The sequence below is a fragment of the Megascapheus bottae genome, chromosome 13 (genome assembly GCF_031878675.1).
Source record: "Megascapheus bottae isolate mThoBot1 chromosome 13, mThoBot2.hap1, whole genome shotgun sequence".
In the NCBI taxonomy this organism is placed as follows: domain Eukaryota; kingdom Metazoa; phylum Chordata; class Mammalia; order Rodentia; family Geomyidae; genus Megascapheus; species Megascapheus bottae.
In genome coordinates this window covers 37,796,568-37,821,189 of record NC_143521.1, presented here as the reverse complement: position 1 = coordinate 37,821,189, position 24,622 = coordinate 37,796,568, and the positions used below count along the sequence as shown (strand labels likewise).

At 45.9% G+C, this 24,622-nt stretch overlaps 1 protein-coding gene across 7 annotated transcripts in view; it reads right to left on the bottom strand.

Annotated features, from left to right (window-relative positions):
- Nucleotides 1-661: 661 nt before the first annotated feature.
- The window catches only part of Rbm47 (RNA binding motif protein 47), a 125,098-nt gene continuing 101,137 nt past the window's right edge, over nucleotides 662-24,622 (bottom strand). For 5 of the 7 annotated variants that reach the window (XM_090343685.1, XM_090343684.1, XM_090343686.1 and 2 more), the window contains 4 exons: nucleotides 9,965-11,152; nucleotides 8,358-8,564; nucleotides 5,268-5,461; nucleotides 662-982 (listed from right to left, as the gene is read on the bottom strand). In XM_090343685.1, coding sequence (XP_090199811.1) covers nucleotides 746-982; nucleotides 5,268-5,461; nucleotides 8,358-8,564; nucleotides 9,965-11,123 — 1,797 coding nt within the window. In that variant the 5' untranslated portion in view covers nucleotides 11,124-11,152 and the 3' untranslated portion in view covers nucleotides 662-745. The remainder of the gene's footprint in view (nucleotides 983-5,267; nucleotides 5,462-8,357; nucleotides 8,565-9,964; nucleotides 11,153-24,622) is intronic. The other 2 variants (XM_090343689.1, XM_090343690.1) reach the window with 2 other exon arrangements.

The following is a 24,622-nucleotide window of genomic DNA, read 5'->3' as shown; positions in this document are numbered from 1 at the left end:
ATGAGTCTTTTCCATGTTGGCTTAAGGAGAGGCTGAGTGTTTCATTTCTATGAAAAAATAGAAGTATCGTCACATCATCAGCCCTTGATACCAGTGGAAAAAAAATACAGCAGAGGTTTTTTTACTTATTTAAAAATTGCACATTCCAGTACCACTTAAAAAAAAATGTCTTATGTAGTATCTTAAAGCACTATTGTTTGTATCTTTAAATATTGAATATATATATATTTCAAAATAATTCCCTAGCTGCTCAAGTGTGCTTTTTAAAAAAAAAAACAATTATTATTATCACTTTTTTTTTAACTATCTAGCTGATAAGATTACTACTGAAAGCACTACAAAATAGAAATCTCTGGAGTGCAGCAGTTAAGAAAATAACCTTCATACTGAAAATATATCCTTAAAAAACAAAACAGAACAAAACAAAGCACCCCCAAAGTGTCGTACAAATGTGGGGGTGGGAGAGGGGAGACATGGAATCTTGAAGGTACAAACCTTTTTTATTTTTTTTTGCAAGTCTCTCAGAAATGTATGAACCCAGGCCTGCTAAGTTGCAAACAGTCTTTAACAACAACAACCAACAAAACCCTAGTGGAAACTTCATATATCCACCATCTCCGGTGTGATCCGCGACATTCGCCACGCGGGGTGCAGGCGGCGCGCAGGGAACGCAGTCTGTGTCATGCACAGTCCAGTGTCGGCCCGGGCGGCGGCGGGGCATCGGGCGGGCGGGCGGGCCTGGGTCTCAGTAGGTCTGGTAGACGTCGTGGATGGGCACGGGGATAGCAGCGGCGGGGAAGGCCTGCGGGATGTAGCCCGCGTAGCCTCCGTACACGGCGGCCGCGGCCGCCGCGTTCTTCTGTAGTGTGGCGATGGTGGCTGTGGCCGGGGCGGCAAAGGGGACATAACTGGCCCCGTAGATGCCGGCGGGAATTCTCTGAACGTTGGGAGGCACCGTGTACACTGGAGTGATGGGGCGGCCCTGGAGAGGAGAGGCAGAAAGAACCCTGGCTTCAGGCAACTCTCCACTCCCTCCTCCCGCATCCCCCCGGGGTGGGCAGGCTCACACCTGTCATGGACTACTCAAGAAAGAGGCTGGGATCCCAGGACCCTCATCCACCCACGGCCCACTCCCGAAAGTCTCCGACACGCTTCTCCGGGCAACTCCCCAAAACCAGACGCGGAGGGGGACTCAAGAACACCAGCCTGCGGTGGGAAACGCTAAGGGACGGTCCCCAGGCCCCAAGTTCAAGCCCCAGTAAGAGCACCGCTCCCCCAAAAAATGTGTTTTTGAAGGCCAGCATACTCTACGTAATGAGATTCTGTCTCAAAACAACAACAACAATAATAATAATAATAATAATAATAATAATGAAAATAGTAAAACACATACAGGGCCCTCCGAATAAATGCCAAGGGCCTCAAATACTTGACTGACAGAACATGCTTCAGAAACAGAGCAGAGGGCCAGGAGTGTGGCCTAGTGGTAGAGTGCTTGCCTAGCATGCACAAAGACCCGGGTTTGATTCCTTGGTACCACATACACAGAAAAGACGGGATGTTGTGCTGTGGCTCAAGTAGAGGACTAGCTTTGAGAAAGCCCAAGGGCAGTGCTCAGACCTTGAGTTCAAGCCTGGCAAAAAACCAAAAACACCAAAACAACACCAACAAAAAACCCATAGGGGCACCTTTTTCACAGGGAACCCCAAATTTCCACCCAATGCGACCTGCGGTCCCCACCATCTCCCACATGGGCCATGATAACAATATACACACAATTTGTAGACTCGAGAAGGAGCTGGTTAATGCGGAAGTGGGGACATTTGAACAGGGTTTGAAGGGTAAGGAAGCTGTTAAGGAAAAATGAGTGTTTTGATATTACCTGAAACTAAATGTTAGCACTTGGTCTCTGTTCCTTGCCACATCTCAAAACACACAATTTAGGATGCATGGAACGGAAAAGTATATTTAAAAGTTATTGGGCTGGGGGAGTGGCTCCAGTGGTAAGGTACTTGACTAGCAAATGTGAGGCCCTGAGTTCAAACCCCAGGACTAAAAACAAGAGGGAGGATATAAAACTTCCTAGATTTTAATTTCTCTAACAAAATCTTCAAACAAGACTCAGAAAATTGTGTTCAAAAGAACGCGTAACTTGGAAGAGAGCATAGCCTAGTGGTAGAGTGCTCACCTAGCATGCACAAAGCCCTGGGTTCAATTCCTCAGTACCACAAACTCAGAACAAGCAGGAAGTAGTGCTGTGGCTCAAGGGCCAGGGTATTAGCTTAGAGCAAAAAAGTGTCCAAGGACAGCGCCCAGGCCCTGAGTTCAGGCCCCAGGGCAGGCAACAACAACAACAAAAGTACTTGTAACCTAACTTCAGGCCTTCATGCATGGTAAGCAAGCATTCTACCACTGAGTAACACCTGGAGATCTACTTACCAAATACTTAGTACCAGGAAGAAATTTACAAAAATGAAGGCAGCTCATGACTCAGGTATGTGGCAATATCACTGACTAGCCGGCTTTAAATAGGCCAGTAAATAGGATCAATTCGTGTTTGCCAATGGTCAGGGCGTTACAAGGAAAAGACTGCACTGAGGCTTGCTGTGTGCACACAGGTCCGGTTCCCAAATGTACACGCTCTCTAGACCCTGCACAGAACACCTGTGGGCCAGGGCCCCAGGGAGGAAACGCGACTCAAGACACAGAACAGTAACGTTAGGGTGAAATGAGGGTAGGGTCCGGGGAGGGGAAGGGCCACGGTGATCACTATGCTATCTATTTGTGTTGTTGATTGTTGTTGAGATTCAGAGCACATGGAGAAATCATTCTGGAAAAGGGTGAAGTTCACATTGGCAATTATTTCCTCATTGCTTGCAAAGGCTATGAAATGGTTACACAGAGGCACTGAGCACCTAAGGCAGAGGGTGAGGCAAGGTGTGCCAGAGTCAGGGAGCTCAGTGACCAGAGAGGTTACAAAATAGTCACCCCGGCCTATAATCCTGGCTACTTAGGAGGAGTAGGTAGGAGGACTGAGGTCCAAGGCCAGCTTGGGCAAAAGCTTTAGCCTCTATCTGAAAAACTAAGTAAGACAAGGCTAGTGGCATGACTCAAGTAGTAGAACCAGGCCTACCAAGTACAAGGCCTTGTTTCATCTCCAATACTGACAAATAAAATAAAAACAAAGTAATAAAAGTGAAAGTGCCTTCCTTCCCTTTTATTCCTTTCTTTCTTCCTTCTTCCCTTCCTTTCTTCTCTCGCTCCTTCCCTCCTCCCTCCCTTCCAACAAACATCATGAGGTTATTTGTAGAGAATCAGAAATCATTAGGGGATGCAGTTGGCTACAGGAATCATTTCAAAGGTGGCATGCGCACTAGAGTACCAATGTTTGCTAATATTCCTTGTGTAGTTCAAACTAGTACTGAGGCCCTTTTAAGATCCATTATGTGTATGTAGCAAAATATCACAAGAGAGCCTATATAATGGACAGTTATGTGTCAATCAAAAATTAAAATATATATATGGCCGGGTGCGGTGGCTCATGCCTATAATCCTAGCTACTCAGGAGGCTGAGATCTGAGGATCACCGTTCAAAGCCAGCCTGGGCACAAAAGGATCTGAGACTCTTTTCTCCAATTAACTTCTAGAAAATGGGAAGGCTTGGGGCTGGGAGTTTGGCCTAGTGGTTAAAGTGCTTGCCTAGCATGCATGAAGACCTGGGTTCGATTCCTCGGTACCACATACATAGAAAAAAGCTGGAAGTGGTGCTGAGGCTCAAGTGGTAGAGCTCTAGCCTTGAGAAAGTCCAAGGACAGTGCTCAGGCCCTGAGCTCAAGCCCAGGACTGGCAAAAAAAAAAAAAAAAGAAAATGGGAAGGCTTGACTCAAGGGTAGGGTGGTAGCTTTGAGCTGAAGAGCTCTGGGACACCTTCCAGGCCCAGGGGTAGGGCAGTAGCCTTTTTGAGCTGAAGAGCTCAGGGACAGTGCCCAGGCTGAGGTCAAGCCCCATGACCAACAACAACAACAACAACAACAACAACACACACACACACACACACACACACACACATATATATAGAGGGAATTACTTGAATTATATTCAGTATACCCAGAAGTTACAAGTTACTACAATTAGTAACTAAACCCAGTAGCCATTATACAGTGTGATTTTTTAAATTTCTGTTGTATGCTTTACAAGATTTCGAGTAATACAGTACTTAAAAAAAAAGCCGGAAATGGCTCAAGTGGTAGAGCCCTAGCCTTGAGCAGGGCTCAAAAAAAACAGCGTAGGGATAGTACCCAGGCTTTGAGTTCAAGTCCCAGAACTGGCACAAAAATAAAATAAGGGTATTTAATAACATGTGGATTGGTGGATAAGCTCAATGAAGAATGTGGTTCAGGCTGGGTTCGCAGGAGGCACCAAAAGGAAGCAGTATTTTCTTTTTTCCTTTTCTTTTTGTCGGTCTTGGGGCTTGAACTCTGGGCTGGGGCTCTGTTCCTGAGCTCTTCAGCTGAAGGCTGCCACCCTATCCCTTGAGCCACAGTGCCATTTCCACTTTTCTAGTGGTAAATTGGAGATAAGAGTTTCATGGACTTTAGTGCTCGGGCTGGCTCTGAACTGTGATCCTCAGATCTGAGCCTCCTGAGTAGCTAGGATTACAGGTGCCAGCCACCGTGCCCAGCAACAGCATTTTCTTGTAGAGACACAGCCTGGCTCTGACCAGAACCACTGCGGCCCTTAGACAAAGATCTAATTCTAGAACCCCAGCACTGTTCCTGAATGGGCACGTTCAGGGCTCAGAGTCTAGAATTTCTAGATGAGACGTGGTGCTGAGGCTTAAACAGATGGCGCACTCCTTGTGGGGTGCACACTGAAGATGCCATGAAGACCAAGACGCAGCCTTTGCGCTGGTGAAGCTTCCTTCTAACGCATAGAATCTTGGCAGCCACATGCCACGGGGGAAGTACTAGAGGGAGGGCCTTGCTAGCATAGTGGAAGGGGAGGTTCTGCAGGAGAGAGAACTCGAAGGACAACACCAAGCAAAGGCGGTGGCAAAGGAGGGAGCGGCGTGTGAGATATGGCTGGTGGGGAGGAGGCAGATTTGGTAAACTTGCATGAATCAGTACCTATGCAAGTTCTTTTCTTCACATACACTGCATCACACACACACACACACACACACACACCTACTCTACCTCATAACCACACCAGGTAGGCACACACTGCTGAACACTGAACACGTGTGCCCAGCGGCGGCTCCACCATACCTGGAAGGGTGGCGGGGTGGAAACCGCAGGCATGACGGCTGCGGCGGCGGCGGCGGCTGCACTTGCGGGGTCCGGCTGCACGGCGATGGGGCTCATCATGTGCTCCATGGCGTGGATCTTGCCGTCGTCTATCATTTTCGGGGCGGAGGCTGCCTGAAACATGGAATACTGGGCTCCAAGGGCAGGGATGGCCACTGCGAGAGAAAGAAGAGAGGGAACAAGCCGTCACCTGAGAGCAGCGGCCAGGCCAACACCTGCTCACAGCACTGCAAATCCAAGCCAGAGGCCGCTCCACACCAAGGAAGGCCACTAGCCATCTGGGATGAAGTGTCCCCTAGCTCAGCTAGCACTCCACTCCGGTGTCCTCAGAAACATCTCCTCCGAATCTTATTATACATGTATCACATAAATATTATGTACAATATATATTCTCTACACTATATCATACAAATATATACCACAAACATGTAATATGTAAATTATATATTATATAATAGTTTGTATATATCATATAGTATGCTATTTTTGGGACAATTATATTAATGTCATATTAATATATCAAATATATTATATACTGTACAAATATAGAATATATGGTTATATGATATATAGTACATGAATAAATTATGTAATATACAATAATATGTAAATAAAATCCTTAGTACACTAGGGAGATTTGACAAAGTGAATACAATGCATCTTGATCACCGTCCCCTTCAACAATCCTATTCTTGATGTCCTCTGAGGGAGAAAGGGCCTCTGGCCGAGAAAGTGGGCTGTGACCAGTGGTCTGGCTGACAAAGGGGAATGAGAGTAGGGGAATGAGAGTCTGTCAGTTCTGTCTGACCTCGCCCATTGACGTCCAACATATTTCACAATTCAATTTACTAGAGGGGAGAAAAGACCTAAAAAAAGAAAGAAAGAAAGAAAATTCTCTAATTTTCTATTCTCCACTCACTGAAGCAGGGGAGAGACTGGTATCTCGGTGGGCCTGCCAACTGAAGTCATTCTTGTGAGTAAAGGCCAAAGGAATGACTTCTTACAGAGATCTGAACAAATATAGTCATTGAATGTCAGTGTATGTCCACTCAGGAGGCTGGGGTCTGAGACGCCAAGGGGGAAAAGGCAGGAAGGAATAACCACAAAAATAAAACAAAACATAAATATGCTCCAAATGGAGCTGTGGCTCAAGTGATACAGTGCCAGCCCAGAACAAGGACGCTAAGGGAGAACTGAGACCTTAAGACGCAACAGAAAACCAAAAAGAAAACGAAGTATCACCACTAACAAAAGGAATATGAAATATTTGCGCAAAGAATTCTTTCATTTCTGTTTTTGTCTCCACCTGCAGAAAACGAACATAAGCTCAACAATAGTATGCCCATTCAATAAAAAAGTATCAATCTGGTCTGGGTGCTGGTGGCTCATGCCTATGATCCTAGCTGATACTTAGGTGGTTGAGATCTGAGGATAATGACTCAAAGCCTGCCTGGACAGGAAAGTCTGTGAGACTCTTATGTCCAATTAACCTCCAGAAAACTGGAAGTGGTGGTGAGGCTCAAAGTAGTCAAGTGCTAGCTAGCCTTGGGCAGAAGAGCTCAGGGAAAGTGCCTAGGCCCCAAGTTTAAGACTCATGACTAAAGGGAAAAAAACCAAAAAAGCAAAAAGACACCACAAAACCTGGTACTGAAGATGTGGCTCAAGTAGTAGAGTACCAGCCTTGAATGAAAGAGCCAAGTAAAAATGCAAGGCCCTGAGTTCAAGTCCCAGTACTTGCACGCACGCATGCAAGCATGTACATACACACACACACACACACACACACACACACACACACACACACACACACACAGTTAAAGACTGTTGAGCAGTTTTTGTTTCTAGATAAGCCTATTGTAACTTGCCTAACTGGAGTCCCATTCTGTCTTGGGGGTGGGGAGGGAGAAGGCTAAATTTTACAGGGCTCAGAGTGCCAATGGCATTTCTAAGTAAATCTAGTGCAAGGAGTCCCTTAACTGCAGAGATGGTAGGATTAAAAAAAAAAAAAAATCACCCATTACCAGTGAGTCCCCTTTAAATGGCTGTTCTACTGGGAACATTCTGTGGAGCTCTGCAAGGCCAAAGTGAACCTATGCCCCAAACACACACACACACACACACACACACACACACACACACACACACACACACACACAGGTTGATTCTATTTGATTATCTGATCTAGGGGAAGCAGAGTGCAGTCCTCCATGGAAGCAAATCAGGCTGAGTTTTAAGCATTTTTTAACATACACCCTGTGAGGCCAGGAAGAGAATCTGTCCAGTGACCAACACAGAAGTTTGCCAGGTGTTCAGAAATTTGCCTGCTCTGATAGCAAGTGCTCAACTCATAAGATGGAGTTTCGTGCAGGTTAGGCTCAACACATCCGCCCCATGTGAAAGGGTACGAACAATGGCCAACTAACAATGGCCAACGGGTTTTTGCAACCCAGAAGTGAAAGCCACGTTTAAGGTCTCTTGCAAATGAGCTGAGATGTAGAGGAATGACTCTAAAATCCACTGATCTAGCAAAAGAGGAAGTGAGTGCTGGGAATTAGAATCCAGGAAACTAGCAGCTGCAAAAAGTCATTTCCTTGTCCCCAACTGTTCTTGTTTGCTCAGATGGTAACAGAGGGCAAATGGTGCTACATGCTCTTGGGGGGAAACTTCAGTTTCTCAACAATTCTCCCAATAAGCTTGTGCCCTTGTAATAAGCTGTGCCCTTTGGCTTTTAATGGATGGAGCAAGGTCCTGGTTCAATCCCCATTACTGCCAAAGGTGGGGGTGGAGGAGGAGCAAAATAATTGCTCTGATGGTTAAGAGCAAGAAACAAGCCTGGATATAACAAAAGATGGGCTTTAGCTGAGACATCAAGAGTCTTCCAGTTTGATTTGAACATAGTCGGACCCAGAAAGTCCAGGAGGCCACCTTTTTTTGCCTGTCTGGCTGCCAATGAGTAGAGGAACTCAAATGCATGTAGATAGAAAAGATAAAGGGGGGCTTGAAGTTGGTGACTGGATCAAAAGACTCACTCTTGCTCTGGTTCATACTGACCTGCACCAGGCTTAATGGCAACTGGATTGACGGCAGAGATTTCCAGATTCGGCACAAGTTCATATCCTTTTTCTTGCTGCTTTCCTTTCCCTTCATGATATCGGCTATAAATGCCACGACCAGCAGAGTATCCCCCGAGGTAGGAGCCCCTGGGCCCTGGGGCTCTGTTGCCAGCCGCACCTCGCCCTCGGCCTCTTATGCTGCCTGCTTATAGTAACAATACAAAAAATGATGAGCAAGAGACAGGTTGGAAGGGGATGGGGGGAGTCAGGACAGTTCTTTTGCTTTGGCTTGTGTCTGAGAAGCAGATGGCTGGCTAGATCTTGGATGGTTAATGATTGCTGAAGCTGCTTCACCCACTCTATGTCAGCCTACATTAGCACTCTGTCTACTTAGAACAAGACGCTAAGGCACGCAAGAGGTGAGTTCCTGGAATTCAGAATGTAAGTTACATCTGAAAAGGACCTGCTAGCCTATCTTCCTCATTTTCTGCTGGAGAAAACAGGCCTAGGGACATTAAGGCCACGCACTACAGTCAGAGAGAGTTCATGGGAAAGCAGGCCCTAAGATAATCCCTAGGTTATCTGTTTCCAACAATATATCCTCATCAATGGTCACATCTGAATGAGTTAATTTCACAAGGAAGTTTGAGGCTAAGTTCCATGACGTGGGCATCTGCTCCAGATGAGGTAGGCTTTGCCAAGGGAGAATGCAGACCCTCGACTCTGCTGCTCATTCCAGAGAAATCTGCTTTTCAACCAGATGCTGGTGGCTCATGCCTATAATCCTAGCTACCCAGGAGGTTGAGATCTAAGGATCCTGGTTCAAAGTCAGTATGGGTAGGAATGTTTGTGAGCCTCATCTCCAAAAACCATCCAAACAAACAAAAAAGCAAAAACTTGGAAGTTGTGGCTCAAGAGGTAGTGAGCTAGCCTTGAGCAGGAAAGCTCAGAGACAGTACCCAGCCCCCCCCCACTATATATATATATGCATATATATGTATATATAGAGAGATATAGACAGATATAGATCTCTATCTGTAATTCTTTCCATAACACAGAAGTAACTAATTTGAGTAGGTGCTGAGTTCAAGCCCTAGGACCAACATGCATGCACGTGTGCGCACACACACACACACACACACTGATTTTTTTTGGGGGGGGCAGTCCTAGGGCTTGAACTCAGGACTTGAGCACTGTCCTTGGACTTTCTGAAGGCATTGAGCCCCAACGCCACTTCTGGCTTTTCTATGTATGTGGTACTGAGGAATTGAACCCGGATCTTCGTGCATGCTAGGCAAGCACTCTACCACTAGGCCAAAATCCCAGCCCACACACAAGGATTCTTTAAAAAAATTTTTCCTTCCATGCTACAGGAAGTGACTAATTTGAATCCAGGTGCTGAATTTACACCCCAGGAGCAACACACACACACACACACACACACACACACACACACACACACACACACACACACGCACACCCCTTTTAAAATCTGAACCATCAGAGTTCAGAACCCAAGCCCACCTGAGTTGTGTGTGTGTGTGTGGGGGGGGTATCGAGCCCACAGCCAGGTTCCCCTACCCTCCCAGAAGGGTCCCCACTAACCTTTCACGAAGTAGTCCCTGTTGGGCCCGATGAGCGCGTTGTAGGGGTACCCGTAGTAGGCCAGCGCGTAGGGGTCGCAGGAGTAGACGTAGCCGGGGGGCTGCGGCACCGCCGCGGCCGCCGCCGCCTCCACCGCGCCGCCGCCCTTGGCGGCCTTCTGGTAGCGGGAGTACTGCTCCTTGTCCACGGGCTTGGCCAGCGTGACCTCGAGGCACGAGCCGTCCAGCTCGGTGCCATTGAGGCTGTTCATGGCGTGCACGGCGTCCTCGCGGCTGGCGAAGTGCACGAAGGCGTAGTCGCGGATCTTCTTGACGCGCTCCACGCAGCCCGGGTTGAACTGGCCGAAGCTCTTCTTGATGGTGTCCTCGGTGGTCTCGATCATGAGGTTGCGCACGTAGAGGATCTTCACGGTCTCCATCACGTCCTCGTCCACGTCGATCTCGGGCTCGGCCCAGTCCACGGCGATCTGGTGCCCCCACAGCTGGATGCGGCCGGGCATGAGCTTGCGGCGCGCCATGGCGGCGGCGCGGTGGCTCTCGTACTCCACGAAGGCGAAGCCGCGGTTCTTCATCTTGTCGGCGGCGCTGGCGTAGACGATGACGTCGAGCACGCCCTCGGTGACCTTGGCGATCTCCTCCAGGATCTCCTCGCGCTTCTTGGTCTTGGGGATGCCGCCGATGAAGAGGCGGCAGTTGTCCACGCTGCAGCACACGCCCAGCAGGCGGCCCGGCCGGATCTCGTAGTTGTTGAGCTCGCGCACGGCGCGCTTGGCCTCGTGCTTGTGGCAGTACATGACGAACGCGTAGCCTCGGTTCTTGCCGTCGAAGTCCATCATCAGGCGCAGCTCGTAGATGCGGCCCACCGACTCGAACACCGGCACCAGCTCGTCTTCGTACACGTCGCGGGGGATCTTGCCCACGAAGACCTCGCAGCCCCGCTGGGGGTGCGCGCCCTCCCAGCCCGGCGGGGGTCCCCCGTACTTGCGCTGCCCGTTCTCCTGCACCAGGCTGTAGCCCGTGCGCTCCATCAGGGCCAGCAGCGCCGCCTCGTTGGGGGCGCCCGCCACGCCCTCGGGCACCTTGGCCGAGCTGGCGGCGGTGGTGGCAGGGGCGGCCCCGGGGTCGCTGGGGGTGGCGGCGGTGGAGTCCTCCGCGGTCATGACCTCAGCGGCATCCACAGCTGGCGCAGCTGGGAGAGGGGGAAGAGGAGAGACAGGGCGCGTGAGCACAGGCGGGGCTCTGAGGAACGCGACCCCAGACCCCTTCTGCCAGTGCAGCAGCCCTTGAAGCCAAGCCCGGACGGGAAAGTTCCAGGAGCCTCTTGGCTCCAATGAACCACCCTCCCAAAAGCCAGAAGTGGAACTATGGCTGGGGTGCTAGCCTTGAGCAAAAGCAGCTCAGAGACAAACCCCAGAACCTGACAAAACAAAACGGAGGATCATAGGTGCCTGGGAGAAAAAAAATAAAAAAAGAATGTGCACCTATAACAGAATCATAGTACTTCTGCCCTTCAACTCGTAAGCTGTCATTGTTCTGGAAAATCTTCCATTCTTGCAACAAGTAGCACTCAGTCACACCTCCACTTCTGGCTTTTTTGCTGGTTAAATGGAGGTAAGTGTCTCAGATTTGTCTGCCCCAGCTGGCTTTGAACTGAGATTCTCATGTATCAGCCTCCTGAGTAGCTGGCATTACAGGGTATGAGCCACTGACACCTGGCTGTGGCAACATTGTTATGGCCTTGTTAAGGGGAAAAAAAAATTCTGGTATGGAACCTCTGATGGATCTGCAATCCATCCCCAAAGAGCCAGGTTAACCCACGCTGGGTGTGACATAGCATTGCTCCAGAGGACTGAGACCTGCATTATCGCCTTTCATCTTCTTCACCTCCACATAGTAAACGACACCAATCTCATTGTGCCCATAGGAAACAGACTCTGAGACACTGAGTCAATTGCCCTGTTTCACATGGCAAGTTTGAGCTTGTAGGAGGGCTTGAGTCAAAACGTTCTGGCACCAGACCTTATGTCCTTTCTTCAGCCCTGTACCATGCAATACAAGCCCTTGAGATTGATTCTGTCACTCCTCACATGTGAGAGCTTGAAATGGTGCCAGTGTGTCTAAGAAACTGAATGTAAGGCTTTCCTCGGTTTTATGGACAACTGAAATTGCTAATTCTGTTTTGCTTCTAGTTTGTGAAGGGGAGTACAGTAAAGAATTTGGCTCCTTACAAATTTACTTCTGGGATGGGAGTTTGGCCTAGTGGTAGAGTGCTAGCCTAACATACACGAAGACCTGGGTTCGATTCCTCAGTACCACATACATAGAAAAAGCCAGAAGTGACACTGAGGCTCAAGTGGTAGAGCTCTAGCCTTGAGAAAGTCCAAGGACAGTGCTCAGGCCCTGAGCTCAAGCCCAGGCCTGGCCAAAAAAAATAAATAAACAAACAAATTTACTTCCTGGTTGGGACAAACGCAGGAGGATGATGGAAGAGTGACAATGGTCAACCTATCACATACTCTTAAAAGGACATGTCGAATTGAAACCCTAGTACAACTACTTCTGGATAGTAATAAATGAACTTCCTGCTGCTTTCCATTTTTAGAAGGATGAATTCATGGCTTTTTCTTCATCACATTTTTTTTTTTTTGCCAGTCCTAGGGCTTGAACTCAAGGCCTAGGCACTGTCACTGAGCTCTTCAGTTCAGCGCTACTGCTGTACCCTTAGAGCCACAGCGCCACTTCCAGTTTTCTGGTGATTAATTGGAGATATGAGTCTCACAGACTTTAGTGCCTGGGTTGGCTTTGAACAGATCTCAGCCTCCTGAGTAGCTAGGATTACAGGTGTGAGCCACCAAGGCCGGCTTCATTATTCTCATATTTATCATAGTGACTGCAACTAATACTGTCAGGCAGAATACTCTGTTTTCTCAGTCATGCTCAGGGAGAAGTGTTCAAATGATAAGGCATGTGAGCTAATGAAATTTGAACTTAAAAAAAAAAAAAGAAAACCACAAAGATACTGAGCTGGAGACAAGAATCTTACTGCTGTGTAGGAGGGCTCTTGTGTTTACAGGGAAACAGGCAAAAGGTGATCCCAGCCAGCGCCAATCCAGTCAGTGTGAGAAGCGCAGCCTGTTAGCTCTGGAAGACTCCAGCCCATCTGTCTCCAGATTCCATTCCTTGTAGGTAAGTGGTCTGCCCTGTCATTTCCCACAGGGCACATGGTTCTGGCATCTAAGTGCAAGCCTGCTGAGGCCTTGGCTATGGCACTCCCAGAAAGAACCCAAAGGGACTTGCCACACTTCATGCAGAAGGTCCAAACAGCCACAAGGATGCTTCCCTTTGCATAGCATCCCTTACATGCCCTAAAACACATCCCTTTTCACAGAATGCATGCGCTGAGTCAGGTGCCATTGATTCAGGCCTGTAATCCTAGCTACTCAGGAGGCTGAGATCTGAAGATCCCACATTGAAGCCAGGTTGGGAAAAAAAAAAAAATCCATGAGAATCCAGTTCACTAGCAAGAAACTGAAAGTGAGCTGTGTCTCTAAGCTAGAGCTCCAGAAAAAGGTAAGGGTCAGCACAAGACTCTGAGTTTGAGACCCCAATACAAGCATAATTCTCTTCTGACTCCCCTATAAATCAAGCACATTGATAGTGCAGAAGCCAGTCAGCCCCTTGGATTGGTAGAGAAAATATACTTCAAATTAAGCTATAATTACTCTGGACTATGAATTAGAAATTTTGCTTTTAAGTCACGTTTGTACTTGTTAGGTCGAAATAAAATTTCATTCAAGGTAAGCTTAAAGAAGAAACCATCAAGGATTCCAATTACTGTGGTTCAGAGTATTACAATGCCTGTAATCCTAGCTACTTGGAAAGGTGAGATCTGAAGATCATAGTTCAAAGCCAACCTGGGTAGGTAAGTCCATGAGACCTTTTTAATAAGGAGAAGGAGAAGGAGAAGGAGGAGGAGGAGGAAGAGGAGCTGTGGCTCAAGTGGTACAGTGCTAGCCTTGAGCAGAAAAACTCAGGGACAGTGCCTAAGTTCAATATCATGCTCTTACTCTCGGTTGAGAATTCCAAGACTGACTCTATCTTGGAACTAAACTCAATCCCTTTGACTGACAAAAAAGAAAAAAAGAACAAAAGAAAAAAAAACCAGATAGATTGGTCTAGCAATACCCTTTGATGAAGGAAGATGTTGCTACAGACCAGAGGTAAACATCTACTTCTGCAACCAGGCTTCCTAGATGTGGCCTTGCCCTGCACACCTATCTTTTTGCCGAGTGTCAAGTCAACACCAGTACCCCAGCAAACGGCAGTGAGCGCCCTGCACCAGCAGCTTCTGGCGCCAGGACGCTGTGTTAGCTTCACCTGGGAAAGTGGAACAAGAGTCCCACTCAAGATGGAGGTGGAAGATTTTTTTTTAAAGAAACCAAAAAAGCATCCCAAACTCAGTTCTTCCTCTCAGTCTTAGCTCGTTGACAGGTATAGTCAGTCCTTGGGTTGCTTAGAGCCGTCTCCAAGGACTTTCTTTTCTTTAGGCAAAATCCAGAGGCAATAAAGTGCAGGCCCCCTATGTCATGTTGGGGTCACCCCTCTGGCAGTTCCTCAGGAGGGGAGGATGGCCTCTTTCATGCCGAGATTTAATGATGTGACACATCAGATTTGTTATGGCAAAGGCCATCCCTCAATGAATGATTGTATTTGATAAGCAGACACAAAGCCAAAAGGCTCAATTTTCCCAGGCATTCTATCAACTCACCCCTGAAAACAAGGTAAGTCTGCAGTGGGTTCCCAGAGGCACTGGCTGTGCAAGAGGGATGAAGCCACCTGCTAGAAAGGGGACAGAGCAAGAGAATGCTCTGTGGGCTTGTGGCTGCACACACAGACTTTATCTTGTTCTTTTACATAAGAATTACACAGTTTTTCTCAACAGGTAGATGGGGCAACATTGAAGAGGAAAAAATAAAACCCACAAGTTCTACTTTCCCTCCTTATCTTGGCTTTGTTGACCCAAGCCTCTGAGGGATTTAGCCAAGAAAAGTGGACAAGTGCCAGAAAGGAAACCCAAGCAGCCAGCAATAGCAATGGTTTCTACCTAGCTTGAATTGACTGCATTTTATAAAATTCTTTCACTTACATTATCTAGTTTCATGAAACCTCAGAATCTAAGCTGTAAAGGGACAAGGTATCATTTCATCCAAGGTTTCTGAGCCTCATTCAGCTCCACTGATTTTTTTTGGGGGGGGGGAATTATAGTCCCATGTTGGGGGCTATCTCTTGTGCATGATTGGCTATTTCAAAACACCCCTGTCCTCTCCAAACTAGGCATACTCCCCTATAAGGCCGTGAGAACTAGAAATATCTTCAGACATGGCAAATGTCAGGGGGGTAAGATACGGGTGAAATTGTTCTCGTTTGAGAATTACTATCCTGGAGTTAAATTCTGAAATTATATTCAGCAGCAGTTGTTTTGTATTGTCATCGCCCCATCCCCCCAGGCTTGGTGTCCTTGATCTGGCTCTTTCTGTCAAGGCTGTTATGCCTGGAAAATGCTCAGATCCATTCATTCAAGGACCCAAGATGAGCACGCGTGCTGCCACCCATCTCATTTCATGTGGCTAAAATACTAGCAATTTAGTTTTTCAAACCAAATAACTCTGTGTTCTAATGGATGTGTCAACCCAGGCAAGCCAACAGACCACAAGTCCCTGAGATCACAGTTCTGACACCAGGCTAAGGATCAGCCAAGAGAGTGTCTCCAACAGACACACAGACACCGCTGGCAGTCTGATCATCAAGACTTAAGCCATTCTCAGAATGTCACTACTGCTTTCTTCAATTCGCAATTAGCCTTACTTAAGAGACCTACTTTTTTTTTTTAAAGGCATACTTTGAACAATCACTGCCAATGTACTCTCGGTGCACAGATGATTCCCTGGTACTAAAGTCAATCTCTGCCCCTAAAGCAAAAGGCAACAATCTGGTGGAACAGATGAGAGACACAGTATTAGCATATGCATTCACACGCGCTAAGCCACTTGCTGCCTACCAGGCTGGGCTAGGTGTTTCAGAAATAAACTACGACAGTGTAGGGGATGAGAAGGAAAAACTGGGAAAGCGCGAAAGAAGGGGTGACATTTTTCAACAAGAAATGTAATCTTTACCTGACTTAGGTAACTGTACCCTCTCTTTATATTACTTTTATAATAAAGAACAACAAAAGACAGTGACTTGGTAAAGTGCATAAGCAACAATGAACCAGAAATCAAGTGAAATCCAAGGAATGACAAAGTGATAGCATCCTAAATCAGTGAGTTTCTGGTTTAATTATTTGACAGATGGAAACTGTGTGAGAGTAAATGCTCTCACTTTCTCCTCTTATACTGAGTACTCGCTATGTTGTTTATTATAATATTGCCAACAGAGAACATTTATTTGCAAGAACATTATGGAATAAATTAAAATCATTAAAACCAATCAAAATCCACTTAATGGGTCATCTCTGTGAGCAAGACACTTGTGACTAGCGGTGTGCAACACAGGAGGACCACACTGCTAGACACATGGGTAGTTTTCTGGAAAAGGGGCCAGAGCGCATTTCATATGTGCACCAAGAAAAGGACAGCAGTAGAAGAGAACAGAGAGCTAAAGGAGATCCATCCCTGAAGAATAGCGAGGAGGGGCTGGGAATGTGGCTTAGTGGTAGAGTGTTTTCCCAGCATGCATGAAGCCCTCAGTATCACATAAACAGAAAAAGCCAGAAGTGGCACCGGGGCTTAAGTGGTGGAGTGCTAGCCTTGAACACAGAGAGGCTCGGGGATAGTGCCCAGGTCTTGAGTTCAAGCCCTATGACCAGCCAAAAAAGATGAAAAAAAAGAAAAAAAGAAAAGAATAGAGGAGGGCCGGGAGTTTGGCCTAGTGGTTAAAGTGCTTGCCTATCATGCATGAAGACCCGGGTTCGATTCCTCGGTACCACATACATAGAAAAAAGTCGGAAGTGGTGCTGAGGCTCAAGTGGTAGAGCTCTAGCCTTGAGAAAGTCCAAGGACAGTGCTCAGGCCCTGAGCTCAAGCCCAGGACTGGCAAAAAACAAAAAACAAAAAACAAAAAAAAAAAAAAAAAGAAAAGAATAGAGGACCCAATCAGTCCTCTATTTGCCAGTCCTGGGGCTTAAACTCAGGGCCTGGGCACTGTCCTTGGATACTTTTGCTCAAGGCTAGTGCTCTGCCACTTGAACCACAGTGCCACTTCTGGCTTTTTCTGAGTATGTGATACTGGCAAATAGAACCTAGGGCTTCGTGCATGCCAGGCAAACACTCTACTACTATGCTACGTTCCCAACCCCAACCCAGAAATACTTTCCAGAAGACTTTCTATAATGTGTGATTTACTAGCTTTCCAGTCAGTGAAAGCATCTATCTCTTGAGCTCTTATTATGGGTCTGTTCTGAATGGTTTATGGCATTTAATGAAAAGAAGTTAAAAAATGAGCTGTAGAAAAGGGGGCCACAGTGAATGGTAGCCAATGGGCCAAACTGGCCTCGGAGGCTATTTTCCACAAAGCTTTACTGAAACAGAGCCAAGGCCATTTGTTCCTCTTCTGCTTGGGGCTATTTTCAGGCTATGAAGGCATAGATGAGTAGTTTTTTTTTTGGGGGGGGGGTTGGTTATGGGGCTTGAATTCTGGGCCTGGGTGCTGTCTCTGAGCTCTTCAGCTCAAGGCTACTGCCCTACCCCTTGAGCCATAATGCCACTTCCAGTTTTCTGGTGGTTAATTGGAGATAAGAGTCTCGCAGTCTTTAGTGCCTGGGCTGGCTTTGAACCTCGATCCTCAGATCTCACCTTCTGAGCAGCTAGGATTACAAGCGTAAGCCACCGTGCTCAGCTAGAGATGAATAGTTCTAACAGACACTTTACTACACTCTAGATTGTAGAGTGTAATTCCCTATCTTGGAATCATGTGGCCATGTGACATTGGCAAGTTATCTACTGTCTCCGTTCCCCATTATTCTCCTCTGTAAAATGAGAAAAGAGCCTATAACAATCATAATCTAGACAGAATAAATGAAAGTCTATAGGCTGAGTGAATGACAACTACTATCCCTTCTCTAAATATTGTGGGGGAAAATGGAAGCACTGGGTTATTTGTGGATTAAAAAAAAAAAAAACCAGCAAGTAGAGTGAGGCTCAGACAGTCTGATAATTTGACCAAGGTGAGAATCCAGGCACCAATGGATTTAATCACAATGACTAAAACCCTTGCTGAGCACGAGCGGCTCATGCTTGTAATCTTAACTACTCAGGAGGTGAGATCTGGGGGTCAGGTTGGAAGCCAGCCCAGACAGAGAACGCTGTGAGCCTCCAATTCCTAATAAAGTACCAAACAGCCAGAAGTGAAGGTATGGCTCAAATGGCAGAGTGCTATCTTCAGTGAAAAAGCTCAGAGAGGGGCCGGGAGTTTGGCCTAGTGGTAGAGTGCTTGCCTAGCATGCATGAAGACCCGGGTTCGATTCCTCAGTACCACATACATAGAACAAACAAACAAACAAAAAAAACCAGGAGTGATGCTGAGGCTCAAGTGGTAGAGCTCTACTCTTGAGAAAGCCCAGGGACAGTGCTCAGGCCCTGAGCTCAAGCCCAGGACTGGCAAAAAAAAAAAAAAAAAAAAAAAAAAAAAAGCTCAGAGACAGTCCTCTGACCCTGAGTTCAAGCCCCAGGAAGACACAAAAAAATCCTCATTCTTCCTTTGCTTCTTTCTCACACACAGGGGATTTAGCTTTATAGCCAGTTAACAGAACAAAGCAAATATTAGTGAAAGTGGACACTCAACGATATAAATAAAAGAAACTAAATCCACGGTAATGTTGCTGGGCTTAAGTCTTTTGTACCATGGCCTCTTCATCTCCCTACCTGACCCATCCTCTTAACTCCTCACACCCCATACACCACCTCCCCATCTGCCTCCCTTCCTCTCCCTCCCCACTCTCCCCACCTTACTATGCTCCACCTTTTCACCTACCCCATCCCACAGACCTATCCCGTCACGCCTCTCCTTCCTCGTTCTCCCTCCTCCCCCCTTCCATCCACAACTTCTACTCCTCTCTCCTCATTTCCTCTGCCCTCCAAAACTCTCCCCTCCACACACCCAACACCTCCTCACCCTCCTCACCCCACCCCACTTCCTAGCCCACACTGGCCCACCCTCTTCACTCCAGCAACCCAGCTACTCCCACCTTCCCTACCACTTCACACTCCCGGTTTCCTCACCCTGCTTCTGCTCCTTACTCCTCTACCCTACCTCCCCCTCCTTATAGTCCTTTAAGCAGTCCTTCCTACCCCTTCCAGTATTGAGGATTGAATCTAATCACTCTGCTATCATTCTCTATTCCCCCACCCGACACTCCTTTTCTTTTTCCTTCCACAGTCCTGGTACTATTTGCATAGGTTGGCCTTGAACTTGAGATGTTTCTTCTGCTTCTCAAGTAGTTGGATTACAGGTGTAGACTACACTGCCCACCCTGGAATCAAATTCTTAAACGAGGATTATACAGTACAAAAATCTGGACAGGTATATGGATTTATGAGAGGGAAAGTGGCTGCACACCCAAGGTGTGTCTGCCTTCTAATCCTGGCTCTGCCCCTTGAGGGAAAAAAAAAATACAAGCACAAAGTCACTCAATGCCCCCAGACCAATGATGCAATGTCTATAAAATGGAGATATTATTAGAATTAACATGAGAGTATTAGAGTTAATGTGAAATACAAAGAGCATGGGAGTTTAGCACAAAACCCAAAGATAAGGGTGACTTCACCATTATAATTGAATAAAGGGGCCTATCCCTAGTTCAATTTGGTAATAAAGTCATTTCATATTTAAAGCAAAGCCACACCCAGATAATCCAAAGGTACTACATTCAGATCCATGGCTTTTTCATAGTTCTTAATCTGGTGTGTGGAGGGTAGTTTTCATTTGTTAAGCTTCTTGAAGCTGTGTCAAGGGAGATTTGGACAGAGAACTCCCTTGATTATAAGCTCCAGCTATCACTCATACTGAGTAACTGCTTTTCCTGCCAAACTTTTTTTTTTGGTGGGTCATGGGGCTCAGCCTGGGTGCTGTCCCTGAGCTCTTCAGCTCAAGGCTACTGCTTTACCCCTGGGCCTGGGCCCTGGGCCTTCCTTATCCCTGAACTCTTCTGATAAGAGTCTCAGGTCTTTTTGTGCCGGGCTGGTTTTGAACCTTGATCTCAGATCTCAGCTTCCTGAGTAGCTAGGATTACAGATGTGAGCCACTGCACCCGGTTCGCTGCCAATCTTGAGTCATATGAACAGCATGATACAAGGAGCACCCAAGACCTCTTGTCCTGAACTACACAGGCTCTGAAGCAGCCTGCCAGTCCAACGTGAGCTCTAGGTGTGACCTTTGGGTTTATTTGGTTAGCATTAGTCATTCCAGTTACAAAATCCACCACCGGGGCATCCTGTTTAATGCCGGTAGTCAAGCACCACTTCCTTGACCACTGAATATGCCATGGTACCTTCTGTATAAGTGTTTAAGGTGAATATGGGATGTTAATGAAGTGAAAAATATTTTCAAATATGATAACCATTCTGTGATAGGATTTATGAGAAAAAGAGTATTTTGTGAGAGAAACCTAGAAGACAACAGGAAAAGAAGGGGTGGGGGCTGGCATTAGATTAGAGACCCCCTCCCTGATTGGGCTCTGCTCCTCAGCAGGCAGCATTCCACTAGGCAGTGCGTGTGTGTGTGTGTGTGCGTGTGTGTGTGTGTGTGCGTGTGTGTGTGCGTGTGTGCGTGTGTGTGCGCGCGTGTGTGTGTGTGTGTGTGTGTGTTGGATTAGAAGTAGATCACACATTAATAGGATGCTAGCTACATAATGCAGTTTACAAATTCTGTGTGATCTTACATGTGTCCAACAAGAAATCCCAGTTTTGTTTTTGTTTTTTGCCAGTCCTGAGGCTTGAACTCAGGGTCTGGGCATTGTCCTTGGGCTTTCTCAAGGCTAGAGCTCTACCACTTGAGCCACAGCACCACTTCTGGCTTTTTCTGTGTATGTGGTACTGAGGAATTGAACCCAGGGCTTTGTGCATGCTAGGCAAGCACTCTACCACTAGGCCATTATTATCCAAGCTCCAAATCCCAGGTTTTAGTCCAATAATAACAGTCATACAAGTGCCCCCAACATCTCTCCTCCTTATTCACCATTTCTAGTTTTCCTGTAAACATCTTTATGGCTCTCATCTTATATTCTCACTTCATGTTCCCAATTGCCAAATGCAATTATTTTCTTTACTAACTACCTCAAAGTAATATGGAATTCAAGGAAATAAGTATCTGATTCGCTGTTGGTTTTAATCTTTACTTAAATAAATTCAGGGGAAAATAAAACCTACCAAACACTTGCTAGCATGATAGACTATGATTCAGTGCTAAGAAAAAGAAAATTTGGCAATGAAAAATTATCTGAAGGTTAGGAGGGGGTAGGAGAAGGGAGATGGGGACAAAAACATGAGAGGGGCATCAATGTGTGAGAAGTAATAATGCACCCACTACCTGGTGAATGTAACTGTAACCCCTCTATACAATAAAAAAAATTTAAAAGAAAAATGATCTGAATGCTAAATATTTATATAAGTAAAATTGAGGTGGGATTGACAGATATTTGGGGTACACAAATACTATTTACTTCTGAGGAAAGAAAATTTACTAGGAGGAGGAGAAAATAAAAACAAGGAAGCTAAGAAGAACCAGATTTTACCAACTGAACTATACAGTTAAAGTTAGTTGGCATGCCAACTATCTAAGAAAGCAGAATTCATAAAACAGGCACTTCAATTAAGGATGAGAATAACCAAAAAGATATGTCTAGAGCTATATGGAAGCCAGGGCATTTAAAATGAGATATGGAAACACATGATTTCCGGGTATGTTAAGCTTCTAGAACTATTGAGTTTAATTGCTGTTCGTGGTTCATGTATCCTGTCCTTTCATGTATCCTGTTCTTTCTCTGTGTGTACTTGGAGTTAATACTTCAATTGAAAAATTAACATACAAGTAAAAACATCCCTGATTTGAGCTAATCATTTATTCTTAGTCTCAAAGAAAAATACTGGATAATGTTTGAGTCAATACAAGGTGACATAACTGGAAGGTTCCAAGGGAAATGTGTATTAGTCTTGCAAATTATGATTATTTTTAAAGTATACCCTATCTTATTCCATCTTGTGTCGGGAAATGTCACTGCTTCAGTTATTTCCTCTTTCTCCAAATGTGCTTTTAGAGCAAAGAGAAAATAGGCACTTAGGGCTGTCAACGTGGTTTATTGCTTGTAAATAAGTCTCCATGAGAACCAGGCCAGAGCTGGGTCAGGTCATAATTGGCTCTTCCTAGGTCCTGAAAACACAGTCTTACTAGGTTTTAACACTTACTTATTTGGAACTTGGATGCCTACAAAACCAATGCCAAGTGTCTTCATGTTGAAAGTCTACTTGAGAGTCTAGTTCATACAGAGACTCTTGTGTGGCCAGCCCTCTGGTTATCCCCCATTCATCAGAAAGCGGCCAATTCTGTGGGCCAGGTCTGTGTGGCCTGGTGGGGCAGCTGACAGATGGCCTGGTTTCTCTTTTTGCCTTTCCAGATTCCACAGGGGAACCCCAGACAGACCTTCATGTTTCATGGAAGCACATCTAGATTCTGTCCACAAAGAACAACTGCTTTGGAAATAGGGTTAGGCTCACAGAATGGATATGAAGTTAGTTTTGTGTTTCTGAAACAGCCTGAAGAGTACTTTAGTTCTGTACAAATGATGTTTTTAATTTATGGCTCTGTTCCTAACCACATTTTGGGTGACCTTATTCCCACAACTGGTCTACATCACACACACACACACACACACACACACACACACACACACACACACACACACACATCTGTGCATATACTTTCTCTTCTATGGTCTTCTCTTGTTGGGGGTTTCATCAAGCATGTTTATATCAAAATGCTGGCTGATCCCTACTACAGCTGTTACTTGGCAATGACTAGCATTCTTCTATGGCTTTCAGCTCACTCTCATTTGTCTGCCTAAGTATCTAAGTCAATCCAAGAAAAAACCCAAGGCAGATGACGTCAAGTAGGAGCATGGAAGTCATTTGTTTAGCTGGCTGACAAAGCCTTTGATGGGATTGAAAAATACATTTTTTAAAAAAGAATCTTGGGGGCCAGGAATGTAGCCTAGTGGTAGGACAGTGCCCAGGCCCTGAGTTCAAGCCCCAGGACTGGCAAAGAAAAAAAGACAGGGATGGGGGGAGGGGAAGGAGGGAGGAAGGTGAGGAAGGAGGGAAGGAGGGAAGGAGGGAAGGAGGGAGGGAGGGAGATCGGGAGGGAGGGAAGAAGGAAAAAAAGTATCAGAAAAGAGTTTCATGACATTGGATTTGGTGGTGATTTCTTAGATGGCATCAAAAACAGCCAGCCAGGTACCCATGGCTCTCGCGGCTATAATCCTAGCTACTCAGGAGGCTGAGAGCTAAGAACAGTGGTTCAAATCCAGCCATAGCAGAAAAATCCATGAGATTTTTTTTTTTTAAATCCCCAACAAACTATTCAGAAAAGGCCAGACATAGAGCTGTGGTTCAAGTGGTAGAGTGCTGGCCTTGAGCAAAAGAAGCTGAGAGCTAGCACCCAGAAGCCAGAGTCAAGCCCTGGGACTGACAAAACAAACAAACAAACAAAAAACACAGGAAAAAAAAATAACCTGGACTCCATCAAAAGCAAAAACATGGAACTAAAGGATGTGTGACTCAAGTGATAAAGCACCAGCCTTGAGCCACTAAGCAAGAGCGGACTGACACAAAACACACACACACACACACGCGTATACACACACACACACACACACACAATGTGCTATGCTAGAACATAGCATGCATGACAGAAAATCTGAGTTAAATTTAAGAAAGGATATTACCAAAGAAAAAGAATTCTGATGAAAGACAAATATCTAGAATATATAGGGATTTTCTGCAATTCAATAATCAACACAGCAAACCATCTAATTGAAAAATAAAAAGATACACAGGTAGTGCACAAAAAGATGTTTAACATCACGAATCATTAGGGAGATACTAATCATAGCTACAAAGATAGACATGTCTGACCCTAGCTCTCCAAAGAACAAATGAACATAAACACAGAGATAGGCATTGCAAGAATGGAGGGAATAGAATATGGTGCAGCCACTGCCTGAAAATATGGTTTGGAAATGGAGGTGCGTACTATAGAATCAGCCTTGACTTTGTGTAGTATGTGTATTATTGATCAAGATGCATTGTACATGGGCCAGAGTTTGGCCTAGTGGTAGAGTCCTGGCCTAGCATGGACGAAGACCCGTGTTCGATTCCTAAAAAGCTGGAAGTGGTGCTATGGCTCAAGTGGTAGAGCTCTAGCCTTGAGAAAGCCCTAAGACAGGACTCAGGTCCTGACTTAAAGCCTGGGACTGGCAAAAAAAAAAGGAAAAAAGAAAAAGAAAAAAAGGAAAAAAAAAAGATGCATTGTACTTATAAACTGACACATTGAGCTGAAAAAAAAAAAGAGGAATAATGGTGTTTTAACGACTTTTCCAAAACAAACAAGTAAA